This window comes from Trachurus trachurus, assembly GCF_905171665.1.
Source record: "Trachurus trachurus genome assembly, chromosome: 19".
NCBI lineage: Eukaryota > Metazoa > Chordata > Actinopteri > Carangiformes > Carangidae > Trachurus > Trachurus trachurus.
The window spans coordinates 23,394,011-23,410,729 of NC_139913.1; the positions used below are offsets into that span (position 1 = coordinate 23,394,011).

General features: G+C 40.5%; 2 protein-coding genes across 4 annotated transcripts; both read left to right on the plus strand.

Annotated features, from left to right (window-relative positions):
- The first annotated feature begins 1,017 nt into the window (after positions 1-1,017).
- Positions 1,018-11,192, plus strand: smarcd2 (SWI/SNF related BAF chromatin remodeling complex subunit D2). 2 transcript variants are annotated; one of them, XM_083994159.1, is made up of 14 exons: positions 1,030-1,229; positions 1,442-1,603; positions 2,914-3,116; positions 4,768-4,810; positions 4,916-5,038; positions 5,641-5,760; positions 6,482-6,577; positions 7,814-7,915; positions 8,019-8,180; positions 8,410-8,507; positions 8,766-8,901; positions 9,051-9,173; positions 9,339-9,440; positions 10,000-11,192. In XM_083994159.1, the coding sequence occupies exons 2-14, from the start codon at positions 1,451-1,453 to the stop codon at positions 10,051-10,053; spliced, it is 1,515 nt and encodes a 504-aa protein (XP_083850285.1). In that variant the 5' UTR covers positions 1,030-1,229; positions 1,442-1,450; the 3' UTR covers positions 10,054-11,192. The 2 variants fall into 2 exon arrangements, with proteins under 2 accessions (XP_083850284.1, XP_083850285.1); XM_083994158.1 differs by having other exon boundaries at positions 1,018-1,603.
- A 738-nt stretch (positions 11,193-11,930) lies between these two features.
- psmc5 (proteasome 26S subunit, ATPase 5) lies at positions 11,931-16,546 on the plus strand. 2 transcript variants are annotated; one of them, XM_083993694.1, is made up of 12 exons: positions 11,931-12,043; positions 12,898-12,969; positions 13,055-13,124; positions 13,241-13,338; positions 13,441-13,497; positions 13,703-13,933; positions 14,538-14,664; positions 14,773-14,963; positions 15,783-15,881; positions 15,973-16,083; positions 16,174-16,260; positions 16,374-16,546. In XM_083993694.1, the coding sequence occupies exons 1-12, from the start codon at positions 12,020-12,022 to the stop codon at positions 16,425-16,427; spliced, it is 1,221 nt and encodes a 406-aa protein (XP_083849820.1). In that variant the 5' UTR covers positions 11,931-12,019; the 3' UTR covers positions 16,428-16,546. The 2 variants fall into 2 exon arrangements, with proteins under 2 accessions (XP_083849820.1, XP_083849819.1); XM_083993693.1 differs by having other exon boundaries at positions 12,019-12,182.
- The last annotated feature ends 173 nt before the right edge of the window (positions 16,547-16,719 follow it).

A 16,719-nucleotide genomic window follows, 5' to 3' on the forward strand; every position in this document is an offset into this window, starting at 1 on the left:
GTTGGTGCTTTACCTAACCTTAACGTGAACCCAATCTTAGCTCCAACCGCTCGGAGCAGCACTACAGAAAACATCAGTCAAAGAGGAAAACAGCACCGGCTACTCTTCCAACATTGCTCAAGTTTTGGCATAATGGGCAAACTGGAAACTGAAGTTGACCTTAAAGCTGTGCAAGGTAAAGGGTCATCCGTGGTGGCTGCAACCCCCCTGCACACCCCTGATGTGAAACAAGGCTAGATGACCAAAGTAAGCAACTGTCACATGGGCCAAAAGTCTCAGATTTACAGCATTACAAATTTCACCACAAATTTACAATAACAATTAAGGCAATTCCTGCAAAATGATTTATTTTTATTTTTATTTGTCTTTTGGACTGATCCCCAGACCGTTAAGTTTTTTTTTTTTTTTTTTTTTAAATTTTCCCACTGAGCATATTCCTAAATAGTGTTTAATTGAATAACTACAGACTAACAAGCCAAATAGCATTATTTCTCCATGTGGGTCCCTGTTGGTTTCTAGCAACATGGGGGGGTGATAGAGTTCATGCTCAATGCAAAGTGTATGATAGATGGATTCTGGTTGATTAAACAGTGTAACAGCATTATTTTTTCCTACAGGTTAAACCAGTCCATGATATTATCAAGTAAGTCAGTTGTCACCACACACTGGCCATTTTGGTAATGAGAGTGATAAGTGCACATTGATCTATGTACAGTTTGATTGCACCACTGGAATTATAAAAAAAGGGGAAATGACAAACCCTACATGCACCAGTTTCTGCAATGTGACCTCATATAAATTCACTGTAACGGTGTGGTTGTGTTTTGATAAAATAACGACACACAACTGAAAATATAAAACTGGACAAACCTCTTTTTTTATTTGTTCGTTCACGCCCTGAGGAGAAATCTTTGATTACGCGGGAGTTAAGGAGCAATCAAAATTTCCGACGTCACTGAAGGCAGCATTCAGCATTGTGTGTGTGCGTGTGTATGTCAGTGTGTGTGTAGGGCAGTTAGAAGGGGAGAAACTACTTGGTTTCTTTAGTCGCCCAGTTTAGTGGTTTGTCAGGCGTTATCATGTTTTTCCTTCGCCTCACTGATACTTAGCGGTGTTCAGAGCTGAGGACGAGCGGCGGGAGATGACAACAAGCAGCAGACACAACTTCACCCAGTGTCCAGAGACCAAGCAGCAGTTGTAGGTAGAAGCAAATCCCGGAACTTGAAACGGTAGGAGACGAGCTAACATTAGCTAGCTTTTTGTTGACAGTGCGCCTGCTGTCAAACCAGAACAGGACCTCCTCCTCCTCTAAACTTACTCTGGTAGTTAGATACCCGGCTACTTTAAGACACTTTTTCATTTACCAGCCCGCTATACACTCGTATTTGGGACCGAAATCCGCGAGAAGTTTGCGTCACTTTTTTTTTTAAACCACTTGTAGATTCAGAAGATGGCATCAAGAGCAGGCTTCACGGGCTCCCCGATGAATCCGAACCTGAGTCCGATGAATGTGGGGCATTCGGCGGGCATGAGGATGCAGGGCATGCCGCAGCCTCCGGTGGGATACCCCCGCAGCATGAACAGCGCTCCGCAGTACCTCCAGGTTGGCTTTCTCACTTTATTTCTATCTGTTTAAAAAAAAAAATGCTGTTGAGCCAAAGGCTATTTGAGGGTGTGTTTTTCTCTTTCTTTTTATTCCTGGTGCTTCTTAAAGTTGATATTTCATTGACTGTAAATTCAGAGTGTTCAGTTTTGAAACAAACGTATAAATAAAATTAAACTTCTGGAAAATATACTAAATGAAGACCAACCGACAATCAGTTTTTGAAATATCAAGCTGTGGTGGCAACTACTTCCGCATTTGAAAATGATGTGTTATTACTTAGCCTACTGCTTACAATATTGAATGTTATACATCGATTATAACATCATTATAGTAATTGGTCTTTGTGTGACTGATTAAAAATGATTATTATAGAACAATGTTGTGTGCATGTGTGAAAGCGAGAAAAAAAAATCACGTGGCAGCCCCTAGCCTCCTGTCAGTTAGCTTGAAAACAAAAGTAAGTTTATCATCACCACCATCTGTCAGAGCTGAGCCTGCATACATTATCCCAGTTTTGCCACCATCTGTAGCTTCATGTGGCGTTCACTTGACACGCATTATCATAGCTTCTTGTCAGAGCCATATGGGTACAGATATGTGTTTTCCAGTTGAAAGACAGATCACACAAAGAGTGCTGCAGGGTTAAGATGGCATTTCATTTCAATTAACTGTTGATTAGCCTAATTAATTCAATTTGGTGTATTAGATTTTAAAACAATTAATCCTGATTATTAAATAACCTTGGTGGAATTTACTAGTGTCAAAATTGCTGTTGTCTACATTGTCATGTCTGGTCTGTAAACACAGTACATTTACATCACATTTTTTTGGTTATTTACTCTACAATTTCATGGTTCTTGCTTACTGCTCTTTTATAGCTGCAGATTACTACTGTATTTGAACACACAGTACGCTCCCATCAGCTCCACCTTGTTAAACATACAAAGTGAAATTTGGCATTGCAAGCGCATAATTACTGAAGGTAGTCTGAATTTCTGTATCCAAATAGTTTCAAGGACTCAGCAGAGCTCAGGAAATGTTCATTTTTATCTTCCATCTAATCATCCTTTTATACTAATTCTGGCATTAAAACCCATATCAGAATCTCATCACCCTGGGAACATAAACTGCATGATGAAGAAAGCAGACTTCATAACCTTTGTTTTTTTTCTAAAAGGAAAAAATATAAAGACTTGAAAGAAAGAAGAAGGATCTGTTGATAGAAAGTTGTTTAGTATCAATGCGTTTTCAGTATTTGAAACTTCCTGAACCTGAAATTATAGCTTCAACTTCCTCCTTTTCTCCAGCGCCCGGGGATGCCACCCAGTAGGGTTGGGGGCCCCATGGGGTCAATGGGGGGTCAGCTGCCTGGTCCCTCTTATGGTGGTGGGAACATGTCTATGCGCCCAGGCATGGGGCCCCCAAGCATGGACGCCTCACGGAAACGGTTCCTGCAGCAGCATCAACAGCAGCAGCAGCAAGAGGCGCTGGGAGGAGGCCTCAGACGAGGGTAAACTGTGGAGAAGTGAGAGTGTTTGTGTAAGAGAAGGAGAAGAGAGGGAGAGGAACAATGCCAAGGTTGATTGACCAAGACGGCCTGGAGCCAAATCTGAAAAAAAATCTGGCAGATTTGACTTCACTCTCATTCAAATAGCGGCTGCAACTATGGTTATTTTGATTATTGATAAATGTGTTACTTATTACTTTCAGCATTTATTCACTTCACTCCCAGAGCTCAAGGTGACATTTCACATAGCTTGTTCTGCCTTTTAACACATCTAATGACAGAAAAGCTGCAAGTTTTAATTTAACAATCTTCAGCACGAAAACCTCTGTGATGTTCAATTAATTAATGATTTAAATCAAGAGTCAAGCCATATCAAAAAATTAGGATTGAACAGCTAAACAGCGGTTTAAGATTTTGTCAACAATTCATCAACAATGACGACAACAAATAAGCAAAAAATTTCACTTTCAAATATGGCAAATTCAAACAGGTTTTTCAAGTAATGTTATTTTGTGGTTTTGCCATGTTTCAGGATCATGAAACAAAAAAACTTTCAACACAGTTTATAGCAAGCAGGATCATTCTGTGGACCTCTAGGCAGGATAAAAACTACTGCTGGAAGAGTTGAGAATCTCAGTTTTATATATGTGTTTAGGTTGTCCATGGTGAAAATGTTGAATAGACATAAAGATGACCCGGAGGAAAACAGAACGTCTAGGGCTGTCTATGAATTGTGAATGCATCCTTTTATACATCAAACCACAGTAATAACATTGTCACACAGCCATAGAAATGTAGTTGCTAATTTTGCCTGTTGGGCCTCATTAACATTACAACAACATGGCTCTTGATCTATTAATGGTTTTTTTCCCTCTCTGCATTCCATCTGTGAAGTTGCGGTACTGTTATAAGCACAGCTCAGTTCACTTAGACACGCAGATAGGAGTATCTCATGACCGGCCTTTGCTTTCAGAGCAACAGACACAAGTGTGTATTTTTGACTTCAAACTGCTGGGTGACGCCACAGTCCTAAACGAAGCAGGCCGTGACGTGAGGCCGTATTTACACTTCCATCCACAATGAACCTCTTGTCTTTTTAAAGGTTTAACCCATAACAAAATTCTCGGTACAGTGGGATTAGTGATCTACGAGGCTAGAAGCAACATCCTAAATCCTCATTAAAGAGCTTCAGAATTAGATTTGGTCATAATGAGGGGGAACTGTGTAATTCAATTAAAGAAACAAAACAGCTTTTATGAAGTCAACGGCAATGATAAGTGGGAGCCTGAGGTGCTCAGTCGTGGGAGTTAATGAAGAGATAGCAGAGGCAAAGATTTTGTTATCGCACTATGAAGTTTTCACAAATACTTTGTAATCAAATGAAGTGAATGAGATCTTTCTGTTAGTCTTGTATTGTGTGTGCCAGTGCTCGATCAGTTCCCTGTAAATTGGTTAATGAAGGACAAATGCTAAATGATGAGACAACATTGGCAAGATAGTACAGTAAGTCCTCATCTCATTAAGTGATATTTTTAGCAACTGGATCCTCCTCCTATATTTAGAGAAAGCATACCCTAAATGTGGTTAATTTACTTTTTTTTTTTTTTTTTTAGATGTAAATCATCGTTTATATCATGTTTTCTGTGTAATTCAGGGCAAAAAGACGCAAGATGGCCGACAAGGTTCTCCCACAGAGGGTGAGAGCATTTTCATCCACTGATTCATGTGTTAGATGGAACTAATTATGCTGTAGTTTCTGTACTCCATCAACACTCAAGTTGTTTTAACTGTTGGCTCTTTAGATCAGAGACCTGGTCCCAGAGTCCCAGGCCTACATGGACCTCTTGGCCTTTGAGAGGAAACTGGATCAGACCATTGCCCGGAAGCGCATGGAGATCCAGGAAGCCATCAAGAAGCCCATTATGGTATCTCTTCATAATAGCACATCAACAGATTTAAAGGAAATTTAATAAAAGAAAATAGAAGTTGGGCTTTGTGATTTCAGCCCTGGTTCATTTGGTCGGTCTGGTTGATGCCACAATGCAGCCAAACAAACATTATTTTAATGAAGATGTCAGTTGTAGATGATGTGGTGTCTTCATAAGAAAAGCAAATGTATGTCGATGCTTTTAGTGTGAAGCAGCAGCAGTAGGAGGTTTACATTAGCAGTGATTTAATTAAAGCGCTGGCACTGCGTTAGAGTGAAACGGAGGCTGATAGGAAATTATAACAGTAATACTGGATCACATGGATGCTCTATTTGCTGTGAATCCAAATGAATCCACTCTGCCACTATTTTCTCTCATGAAAATCTTTAGGATTTTAACTTGAAATTGACCAATTTGTGACCGACATGTTCTGTAGAAAAGCCTCCTCCACCAATGACAAAGTGCAGGCTTTAAAAAAAAAAAAAAAAAAGGGAAAAAGAGGAGGAATCTGATTAAAATATCCCATGGTTCATTTTTTAAATTGAGCAAGAGTTTTTACAGGAATCCCTGATGCATCTGCTTGTTCATCTCTGTGACAGCAAAAACGCAAACTCAGGATCTACATTTCCAACACATACACACCCAGCAAGCCTGAGGGCGAGGAGGCAGAGAAGGTGTCCTCCTGGGAGCTGAGAGTGGAGGGCAAACTTCTGGAGGAAGTACGTGAATAACACAAGCCGTTTGCATTCAAAAGATCGAGTCTCTCTCGGTTTCACAATTGTCTCAACTGTGGTCTGACTCCAAATATTTCAGTCTCTGTTATTGTGTTTCTGAAAACTTCACAGTCACTCAGCTCTGGTTGGCCTGTGTCCTTGGCTCAGACCACGCAACCAGATGTGTGTTTACAGCTCTCCCCACTCCACCCCGCAACTCCTAACATACACACATGCACTCATGCACACAAGCTCATGTCGTCTTTTGAAACATGGAATTGAAACCACTGGCTTTTACATACCAGCAGCTGAAATGTCCCCCCCCTCCCCTTCCTTCTCCTTCCATCAGTTCCAGCTCAACTCATGGTGTTATCTGGGACCACATGAAGGGGGATTTTTCTTGTCTCTTAATATTTCTCCCTTGGCTCATTGGGTTAGGCATGCGTGGGAGTTTTTGCATGGAGTAACAGAAAAAGAAAGGGGATGTGAGGGAAGGAGTGAAAGGGGTCATGTTGTGCAAACGCTTTGACAGCGCTGGGGAGAGGGTGGGGGTGTAACAGCTTTTTCTACTTGTCTACAGTTTTGTTCTTCATCCACCCCCCAATGTGGTCAGAGCTAAACAATGCAGCTGCACAGCCTGACACAGCACAATAAGAAGACATTGATAGCAATCTTTTTTTTTTTGGTTCTGCATTTTCACACTCTTTCATGCTCTTTTTATTCCCAGCCTGGAAAGCAAAAGAGGAAGTTCTCATCTTTCTTCAAGAGCCTAGTGATTGAGCTCGATAAGGAGCTCTACGGACCTGACAACCACTTAGTAGAGGTATGACATAATGACACAAGCATTTGATGCAACACACATTTTAACATTTAAAGCACTTGGGCACTGAAATGGTGTGAGATTTGTGTTCACCAGCTGCAGTCCATTTTCAGCTCTGGTCAAAAGTTTAGCTGGAATGAGTCAAACTTTGGAGCCTGCCCTTTCTGAGTCTGTTTGACAGTTTATTACAGAGGTTTTAATTCACATTAAATGGAGCTGAATTTGGATGACATCCCGCAATGTTTAGCCCAGCAACCTTGAATGACTTGTGCATAAACTCATTCACAGACAATGTGGAACCTGCTCTTTATGCAAATTGTTTTTGTTTTATAACTGCAGTAATTAGAGATCAGACTCAGACTTCTTTTAACATGGTCAAAAGGCTAATTCATATAACTCAATCTTGTACAGAAACAACAGTGGTAAAAGCAGGCATTTATATTGAGATAGACACCTAGGGCCAGATCTACTAAAGTTTGCGTGTATTAAAACGTGTGCAAACGTGATTGCACGCGCAAACACATGTGGAACCTGATCTACTAACGGGCGCACCGAGGATTGCGTCTCTCAAACGGGCAAAATAGCACGTGCGACCCATTGTGCGTGTTTGCCTTGATGAATATTTAAATATGGGCGTTTCTGCCAGAACGTGCAAAATACTGGGAGGAGTAGATGCAAATAGATTTATTTAGCGCACGCAATGTGATTTACCAAACCAGGAAGAGATTGCGGTGGCTGTTTTTGCGTCTTTATTTACCACGTCTGAAAACCATGTACTAACTGATACAACTTTGCCAAAACGTATGCGTTTATTGATTTGATGCCTACTAGAGCCCCATGATCTTACATCTCTGCATTTCCTCACGTCTGGGTCATTCTCTAACAGTTTTTCAGCCGTGTTAAAAGTCTTTCACGCACCGTTACGCACGGTTTGAATAATGCGGTTTGCACGTGTTTTCATTTAGCGGGTTACTCTTAATAGATCACCTGTTTTGCGTGCGCTAACCAAACACGCAATATTTTAGCGGGCGCAAACAATTTAGCGCCCACTATCTGGGATCTTAGTAGATCCGGCCCCTAGTGTCTGCAGCGTTTAATGAGACAGACATGTAAGTCTGGGCATAAACAGGGAGTAAAGAGGGGGCTGTGACCAAACTTTGTATCACTGTATTTCAGTTTGGATTCAGTTTAAGCTTCAAGAGGATAACATTTAAAACTAGATTTATCTTTGTCTTGCAGTGGCACAGAATGCCCACCACTCAGGAGACAGATGGTTTCCAGGTTAAAAGACCCGGCGATGTGAATGTTAAATGCACCCTACTGCTCATGCTGGACCACCAGGTTTGTGTGCATACACCCACACACTTGATTTGGTGAAACTGTTTTCCATGAACTTTATCTTTCTTTACCCCCCAAAAAACGTGTTTTTTAATTTATTTTCCAGCCCCCTCAGTACAAACTGGACCCACGGCTCGCTCGCCTTCTGGGTGTGCACACGCAGACACGGGCGAGCATCATGCAAGCTCTCTGGCTCTACATCAAGAACAACAAGCTGCAGGACGGTCATGAGAAGGAGTACATCAACTGCAACCGCTATTTCAGACAAGTAATGCAAGCAACAGAATGCTATCTTTGAGTTACTTCGATACTTTGAGATACCTTCAACATCACTGCGTCAAACATATGTTAGAGCAAATGAGCAGATGCTGAGCAATATATGTTATTAAATACTAATTACTAGGGAGTAAATGTATGTGTACTATTTTCTAATTTGTCCCTTAACTGTGCTTTAGTTTCAGCGTTTCTGACGTTTCCTCTGACCAAATGCTTTTCAGATCTTTGGCTGTCCTCGCATGAGGTTCTCTGAGATTCCCATGAAGCTGGCGGGCCTGCTGCAACACCCTGACCCCATCATTATCAATCACGTCATTAGGTAAGGGAGTGTGAATCATTATCCCTCACACATGCACAACGTGTGTTAAGTGCGTTCTCCCCAAATTGCTGGTGTTGGCAGCTGCAGCACATTTATATGAGGTGTTTCATTCTAGAAAAGAGTTTAGCTTTGTGATTTGGGGTGTGTGTGTGTGGGGGAGGGGGGGGGGGGGGGGGTGCTGAAATGTGCAGTCTGCTTGTCCTATTAGAATCCAAATTGAATTCTCTGTCTTGCTGTCTTTGTGTCATCCCTGTCCAGCGTGGACCCCACAGATCAAAAGAAGACAGCTTGTTATGACATTGATGTAGAAGTGGACGACCCACTGAAAGGACAAATGAACAGTTTTTTGTCCTCTACAACCAACCAGCAGGAAATTGCTGCCCTGGAGATGAAGGTAAGTAAGGCCGGGTCTGCCAGTCATTCAATTAAATGGGCACCTCACAAGTGTTTTTAAGGGAATCTTAAAAAAAAAAAGAAAAGAAAGAAAGAAAGAAAAATGTTTGTTAAAAGACTGTTTTCTGTTAATGCACTCGTGTGCTACAGATCCATGAGACGATTGAGTACATCAACCAGCTGAAGACAGAGAGAGACTTTATGCTGAGCTTCAGCAACAATCCACAGGAGTTCATCCAGGACTGGCTCAAGTCTCAGAGCAGAGATCTGAAGGTAAACATCAGCTACCAACACCACATCACCTGTTTTTAAACCAGTTTGAATTCAGTGCCTTTTACACCACCAGCTCCTGTTGGAAATAAAACTACCTTTATAGATATTCATTTGTCATATCACAATATTATGGATCATATTTGATAATATCTTCTGTTTCATCAGTTGATGACAGATGTGACAGGAAACCCAGAGGAGGAAAGGAGGACCGAGTTCTACCAGGCGCCCTGGGTACCAGAGGCAGTGGGCAGATATGTTTACTCCAAGGTAAGAAATTACAACACCTAATGCAACATTAAAGGGACAACGAGGAGTTTTGGAAAGCAAAGTGTTTCCTACTACATTTACCATGAGCCTCCGCGCGCACGGTGAAATTCTTGGACTGGCGCAAGACGGACGTCTTGCCAAGAATGATTTCATTCATCAAGAATTAAAGTCAGATGTTCGAAGACCATCACATACCGTCGTAGTTTCGACGATTCGGCGGCATTATTCTCATGACCCGCCGGGCAGCGTCCGCGAAACCGAAAGTAAAGAAACGCTGGTCGCCTCGCCCAGCATTTCCACCATTAATTAAAATAACAAAATAATGATGGAGACAAAACAATATATTTATCGAAAATGGAGCCATTAACAAGTGTGGGTAGCGTAGATTCATCCACATTAACATGAGACTTTTTTGTAACCAAATACAAATTCCTCGTTGTCCCTTTAAACAATTCTATACTTGATAAACATTATTAATAAATGTTTACTTAGAAAGGGGTCAGTAGATCATTAGTTTTAACGTTAGTTTTGAACTGACACTATCCCCTCTTTGTTTCAGGTGCAGCAGAGAAGACAGGAGTTGGAGCAGGTGTTGGGTATCCGACTCACCTAATGACACATTGCAGAGGAGTCACAGCCAACTTCGGTTTACACTTCACGAGTTAATGTCCTCTCAATTAACATTGTAATTAGCTTGAAAAGACAAAAGCTAATGTTGCAGCTTAAATGTTCACAAAGCCATCCTCACTGATTGGGTATATGATACCAGCTTCTAAGTGGGATGCATCTCTTTGTTGTTCCCATACGTAATAGTTTGTAAATCAACAGAGGTTGTGGGACCAAAGAGGTTTATTTACATTACATGTCCTTAATGGTCTGTTTGCCTTGCATTATCTCTCATTTTGAGCCTGTTCAAATAATCTTTGCATTTTTCCTTGTTTTGCAGTATGTTTTGTTTATGGTACAATATGCTTACAACAACATGAGTGCTGTTGGAGTTTTTTTCAGCATCGCTTAATGTGATACTCTGAAAGGGGTCTCTTTTATCTTTACATTTAAAGCCATAACCTTTTGTTTGAAACTACCTGATGTCTGGTAACATCTCATAAAACAAGAACTGGGAGCTTTTCCTTTCAAAATGAAAAAATGAAAGTAATTTACAAAACTTTTATTTTATCCTCAAAAAACAAAACAAAAAGGACTTCTTATGACTTAAGAAGATAAGAAGCTTTTGGTGCCAATAAAAACTATACAGGTTTTGGTGCTTTTTTTTCCTTATATTGGTGGATGTACCATTTGAATTGAAGTTTTTTTTATACCAGGATTTCCAGGAAGCTCTACTGTGGGGGGGTATTCGCTCTGTCCAACTGTAATTCAGCAGTTCTTTTTTTAATACTTCTTGAATGTTTACATGCTATTTTCATTTGCTATTGTGGTTTTTCATTGTTGTAAATGCCAGGTAGGGAAACTGCAGCAGGCTTTTTGGGTTGGAGGGTTTCTTCCTGTTAGAGGCACACCTCGCAAATAGGAATGCAATTGTAGTGTGTCAATAAAAAAATGCACCGAATTGTTGAAATGCTGTTTTGTAAAGGTTTTGTATGAGAGGATCTCCAGAATTTCTTGAAACATTCCATGTTAACATAATGTTGTGCCAAAATTTGTTGTGTGAAGACGGCACATTTGAGAAATGTTGTGTGTACAAATGTTTTTTTGTACAGCTTCTTTGTAAAATGTTTGCATGTTGTGTATCAATCAAAGCCTTTATCTTTTATACATTTTGAGTTTTTTTTTTTTTTTTTTTTTTTACAATAAATATACTTACAAATTATTGGCTTATTGTCCCTTTAGTCTGTATCCTTTCACACAAAGTGGTACTTACATGTTTTCCTGTTTCCAGAACATTACATCTTTTTTAATCTCCTTCTAACGTGTTATACTTTATTTTGGCACTAAAGGTGTAGGTCTTTAATCATTTGTACAAAGGGCTGAGGTTGTAACTTGTGCCTTCAGTGTAGCTACATGTTGGTGCTGGCCAAAGAGCTCAGGTGCTTCTGAGAGCAGCAGTTTCAACAGGTCAGACTGGTTTATCCATCACAAAGAGCTGAGACATGTTTACCACGCCTCAAATAACGGCAAGCACTCAGCACTTCACAGGCCCTCATGTCGTTGTGTGAACACAACGTAAAGACAATACTGGATAATATTGATGAATGGTGCAGTCCATATGAGTAAACTAAGCTTAAAGACTTGACAGATTCAGAATTACTTTATTGATGATGAATAGTAAGAGAAAATCAACAAACAAAAAAAAATGTGATATACATAGGAAAAAACAACAACATAATATCCTATATTATTAGGAACCACTAAAATAAAAGCTATACATTATGTTAAGCTGAGGAAAAACACAATTGTTATTTCGAGAGCCAAAGTACGGTACTCCGTCTCACAACTGGGACAACAACAACAAGAAAAGTATTTGGTAAAACAGGACTGTAGGCGGCGATGTGCGCTTTTATTTTGTAAAAAGCTCTCCGCCGGAAACGCCTGTTCTCTGAAGCGGATGCAGAAATTTCAAGATGGAGGTGGACGGGATCGATCATGTAGGTGGTTTTTCTCTGTGCTGCTGTGTGTGATTTATTTGGGAAATTATCAAGGAAACTGTACAATTGGGCTCTGAGTCGAATCGTTTCTTCGAAGCAGCCTTGAGATTGAATGGTCGAGTCGCTGCGCTGTGAAATGGTAAAATGTCTGTTGATTTAAAAGAGTGAATGAGGAGTATGAATGCAGCCGGTTTGCTGTCTCATTGTAGCTAACCCGGCTAACACAGCTAGCATCGGCTCACTGTCAACTTTATGCATCGTTAGCATCGAGTTAGCTTCTCTGGATGCTACACATTGTTTCTCCTGTTTGTTTTAATAATAATAAACAGGAGCTGTTAAATACAACTCATAATAATCAACAAACGGAATCTTATATGTGACAGTGAGTGAGCTAATGCTAGCTTACGTTAGCCGATGTCGATTGTTAACTGTATCTATGAATTGCTTTGACCGTGTCCACTGATGTTAGTTACTTTTGTGTGGTTTCCGTCATCTGTTAACGAAACGTGAATGTTATAAGTAATGAATTTTGCTCGAATAGTCGACCAGTTTGTAAATTAAACAGTAGCAATTGAGCTAATTGTTTACGTTTTCATTTCTTAAAATAAACGTGATATTCTCTCAGTTTTCACGTTTTGTCATTTGATGTTTTATTTTCCATATGAAATAAATGTGTTTTAAAGTGTAATTTTAACACTGAGGATTAATGATGGCATCGTTTTACAGTTGTATGAACCAAATATTTCATAAAAAACAACATTTAGTTTGTTAATCACAGATGAATGGAGGCAGGCCTTCCCTGTGGTAGAGCTCTTGTTTTGCAGTGTTAAAAATTAGATTTGATCTTTTGACAGATGGAGATGGGGGAGAGTAAAGGTGGCACGGGTCTCCGGCAGTACTACTTGTCTAAGATAGAGGAGTTACAGGTAAGAAAATGATACATCTGTTGAAATATGATCCAGATTGCACTCTGGTGACTGTCAATCTCAAACTTGTGTTTTTTCCCAACAGCTGACAGTGAATGAGAAGAGTCAGAATCTCAGACGTCTGCAGGCACAGAGGAATGAGCTCAATGCCAAAGGTAAACCATGGTTCATTTTTGTGACATCTATGTATCTCTGAATGTAATTTAATTCTGTCAAATGCAGCTGTACTGAACTTGTTCTTATTCAATTAAATTTTTTCCTCTTTTCATAGTGCGTCTTCTTCGCGAGGAGCTGCAGTTGCTGCAGGAGCAGGGATCCTACGTAGGTGAAGTGGTTAGGGTCATGGACAAAAAGAAAGTGCTGGTCAAGGTATGCTGAGGATATGTTTGTTTTTTATAGTGTACATGTTGCACACTGTAATCTGAGCAACAGTTGACATCTAAAACTAAAATGTCTCCTCTTCATTTTCAGGTGCACCCAGAAGGAAAATTTGTTGTGGATGTGGACAAGAATATTGACATCAATGATGTAAGTACTACATTTATTGTCATCTTAACAATGATTATAAATCCTTGAAGAATTTAAAAAATAGAACATCAAAAAAGAAACACTGTATAAAACACCTGTAAACTGTAACAACCATAGACTGAATGTTACTTTTTACAGCCGGTTGCTTAGATAGAGAGAAATGAAACCTAAAACATTCTCTCATCCTTTGTCGCTTCTGCACCAGGTGACTCCAAACTGTCGTGTGGCGCTGCGTAACGACAGCTACACCCTGCACAAGATCCTGCCCAACAAGGTGGACCCCCTGGTGTCTCTCATGATGGTGGAGAAGGTGCCGGACTCCACCTATGAAATGATTGGTGGCCTGGATAAGCAGATCAAGGAAATTAAGGAAGTCATTGAGCTGCCTGTGAAACACCCAGAGCTGTTTGAGGCTTTAGGCATCGCACAGCCCAAGGTGGGTGAATTTTGAATTGTATAATAGAAGGAAGAATTGGATATCATTCAAACCAAATGATACTCTTGTTTTATATAAATACATTAAAGGGACAACGAGGAGTTTTGGAAAAGCGAAGCGTTTTCACACTACATTTATGAGCCTCCACGCGCACAGTGAAATTCTTTGACCGGCGCAAGACAGACTCATGTTTTCATTCATCAACAATTAAAGTCAGAGGTTCAAAGATGATCACATACCGTCGTAGTTCCGACCATAAACGGCGATTCGGCGGCGTTATTCTCATGAATCGCCGGGCATCGTCCGCGAAACCGAAAGTATGCTGTATGCTGGTCGGCTCGACCAGCATTTCCACCACCACTAATAATAACAAAACGATACAGACAAAACTATATATTTATTGAAAATGGACCATTAACTAATTAATTAAGTGTGGGTAGCGGAGATTCATCCACATTAATATGAGACTTTTTTATTGTCGCAGAATTTTTCGTTCTGCCGATGGAGAAACTCCTCGTATAATGAATCTGAAAAACATCTGCTTGAATAGCGACTGGATTGATTTATCAGTCAGTATACAGATGAATGTGATTTATGTTTGCAGGGTGTGCTGTTGTACGGCCCCCCTGGTACAGGGAAGACCCTGCTGGCCCGAGCCGTGGCCCACCACACCGACTGTACCTTCATCAGGGTTTCTGGCTCCGAGCTGGTCCAGAAGTTCATTGGAGAGGGTGAGCTTCTGCTGAACACTTAAATACATTCACTATCGTCCTCATGAGACTGAATCAAAACTAAGCATCTGGTTGCATAACTCTGATTGCTCCCATGTTTTGCCCCAGGTGCCCGTATGGTGCGTGAGCTGTTCGTCATGGCTAGAGAGCACGCTCCCTCCATCATCTTCATGGATGAGATCGACTCCATCGGCTCATCTCGCCTGGAGGGCGGCTCAGGTGGAGACAGCGAGGTGCAGAGGACGATGTTGGAGCTTCTCAATCAGCTGGACGGCTTCGAGGCAACTAAGAACATCAAGGTATCTCACACACACACACACACACACACACACACACACACACACACACACACACACAGTGACATAATTCTACCTTTTTCTTTTTTTTGCTCAGTATCAAGATCTTTTTGCATATTAACTGATACAAAGTCACTATTTAGTTTTTTTTATGTATAGACATTTAATATTTTATGATAAATAGGGGTGGGCGATATGGCAAAAATATCATATCACGATTTTTTAAAAATGAAGTCACGATTTCGATTTCATCACGATCTTAAATCGAAAAAAGAAAAACAGACAATTTAGGCCAAACAACCTTTCTGAACAGATTTTAATCTAAATAGTTGCAGTTTTGCCAACATGTGCAAACAACGTAAACATAGTAAAAGGTAAACAACAACACTCTGATAAAGTGGACTCTTGCAACATAAAAGGTAACTAAAGTAACTGTTGTTATCTCTTTTAGCAAACTATAGAACTGCAATTTATAGAATGTGCCCCAGATGATCCTACGATCTCTGCACTTTGGCAGATCGTCTACACACTCTAATCCTTCACGATCTAATATCGCCACATCACCCACCCCTAATGATAAATGATCAGTCATTGTGCTGCTTACTCATGCTTCATACTAAGTGCCTAAGTGCATCAATATACACTTGTCTGCTTACAACTGCAGTTGTATTGTAAAACCTTTATTGAATGTTGACTTGTAAATGAAGTGGGAGGAGCTGCAGTTGTGTCACTCTTTCCTTTGGTCACTGATGTGCTAAGCATTATTATTAAACTTAAAACTGATGTTTTAATGTGACTAAAATGCACCTTCTGTCCCTCCAGGTCATCATGGCCACGAACCGTATCGACATCCTCGACTCGGCACTGCTCAGACCAGGCAGGATTGACAGGAAGATCGAGTTCCCGCCTCCAAATGAAGAGGTAAATACTTGACACAGTATAATCACATATACTTAGGCGTGCTGTGGGAGATGTGGTGTTAAGAGTTATGTTTTTATTTGTGCACCTTAAGGCCCGTTTGGACATCCTGAAAATCCACTCCAGGAAGATGAACCTGACCCGTGGCATTAACCTGAGGAAGATCGCAGAGCTGATGCCCGGAGCCTCTGGTGCTGAGGTTAAGGTGAGAACTGGCAGACTGAACAGCAGCAGTCCGGTGTTAAATGAAGTAGAGCACCATTTAATTTCCTTATCGCGTGTGTGTGTATTTTAGGGTGTTTGCACAGAGGCAGGCATGTATGCTTTGAGAGAGAGGAGAGTTCACGTCACCCAGGAGGACTTCGAGATGGCCGTGGCAAAGGTCAGTAGAATAATCTCCTCTCCTCTTGAATAAAAATAATCCCTCATTTAATATTCGTAATGTTTCCACCTGTACCTACCTTCCTATTGAGACTTTTCTCTGCTCTTTTCCAGGTGATGCAGAAAGACAGCGAGAAGAACATGTCCATCAAGAAGCTGTGGAAGTAAAAAGGCCTTGTGTATTCTTGCACACGATTTAAACACATGTATATTTTTCCTCTTTTGTTTATGGGTTGGTTTGTAATTGTTACATACGTCATTCTAAAGTAAATGGTTTCCCCAAATAACACGGGATGGCTCTTGAGTTTTATTATTCACCCACACACACGCTACTCCACTTCACTTGAATTCAGACAAATCAAGGAACACTAACATTAACAGTTTGTAGCATTTAAATATACAGAGGTCCAAAGAGCTTTTCTTTAATTTTACAATTATATTTATTAGTTTGACATGTTCG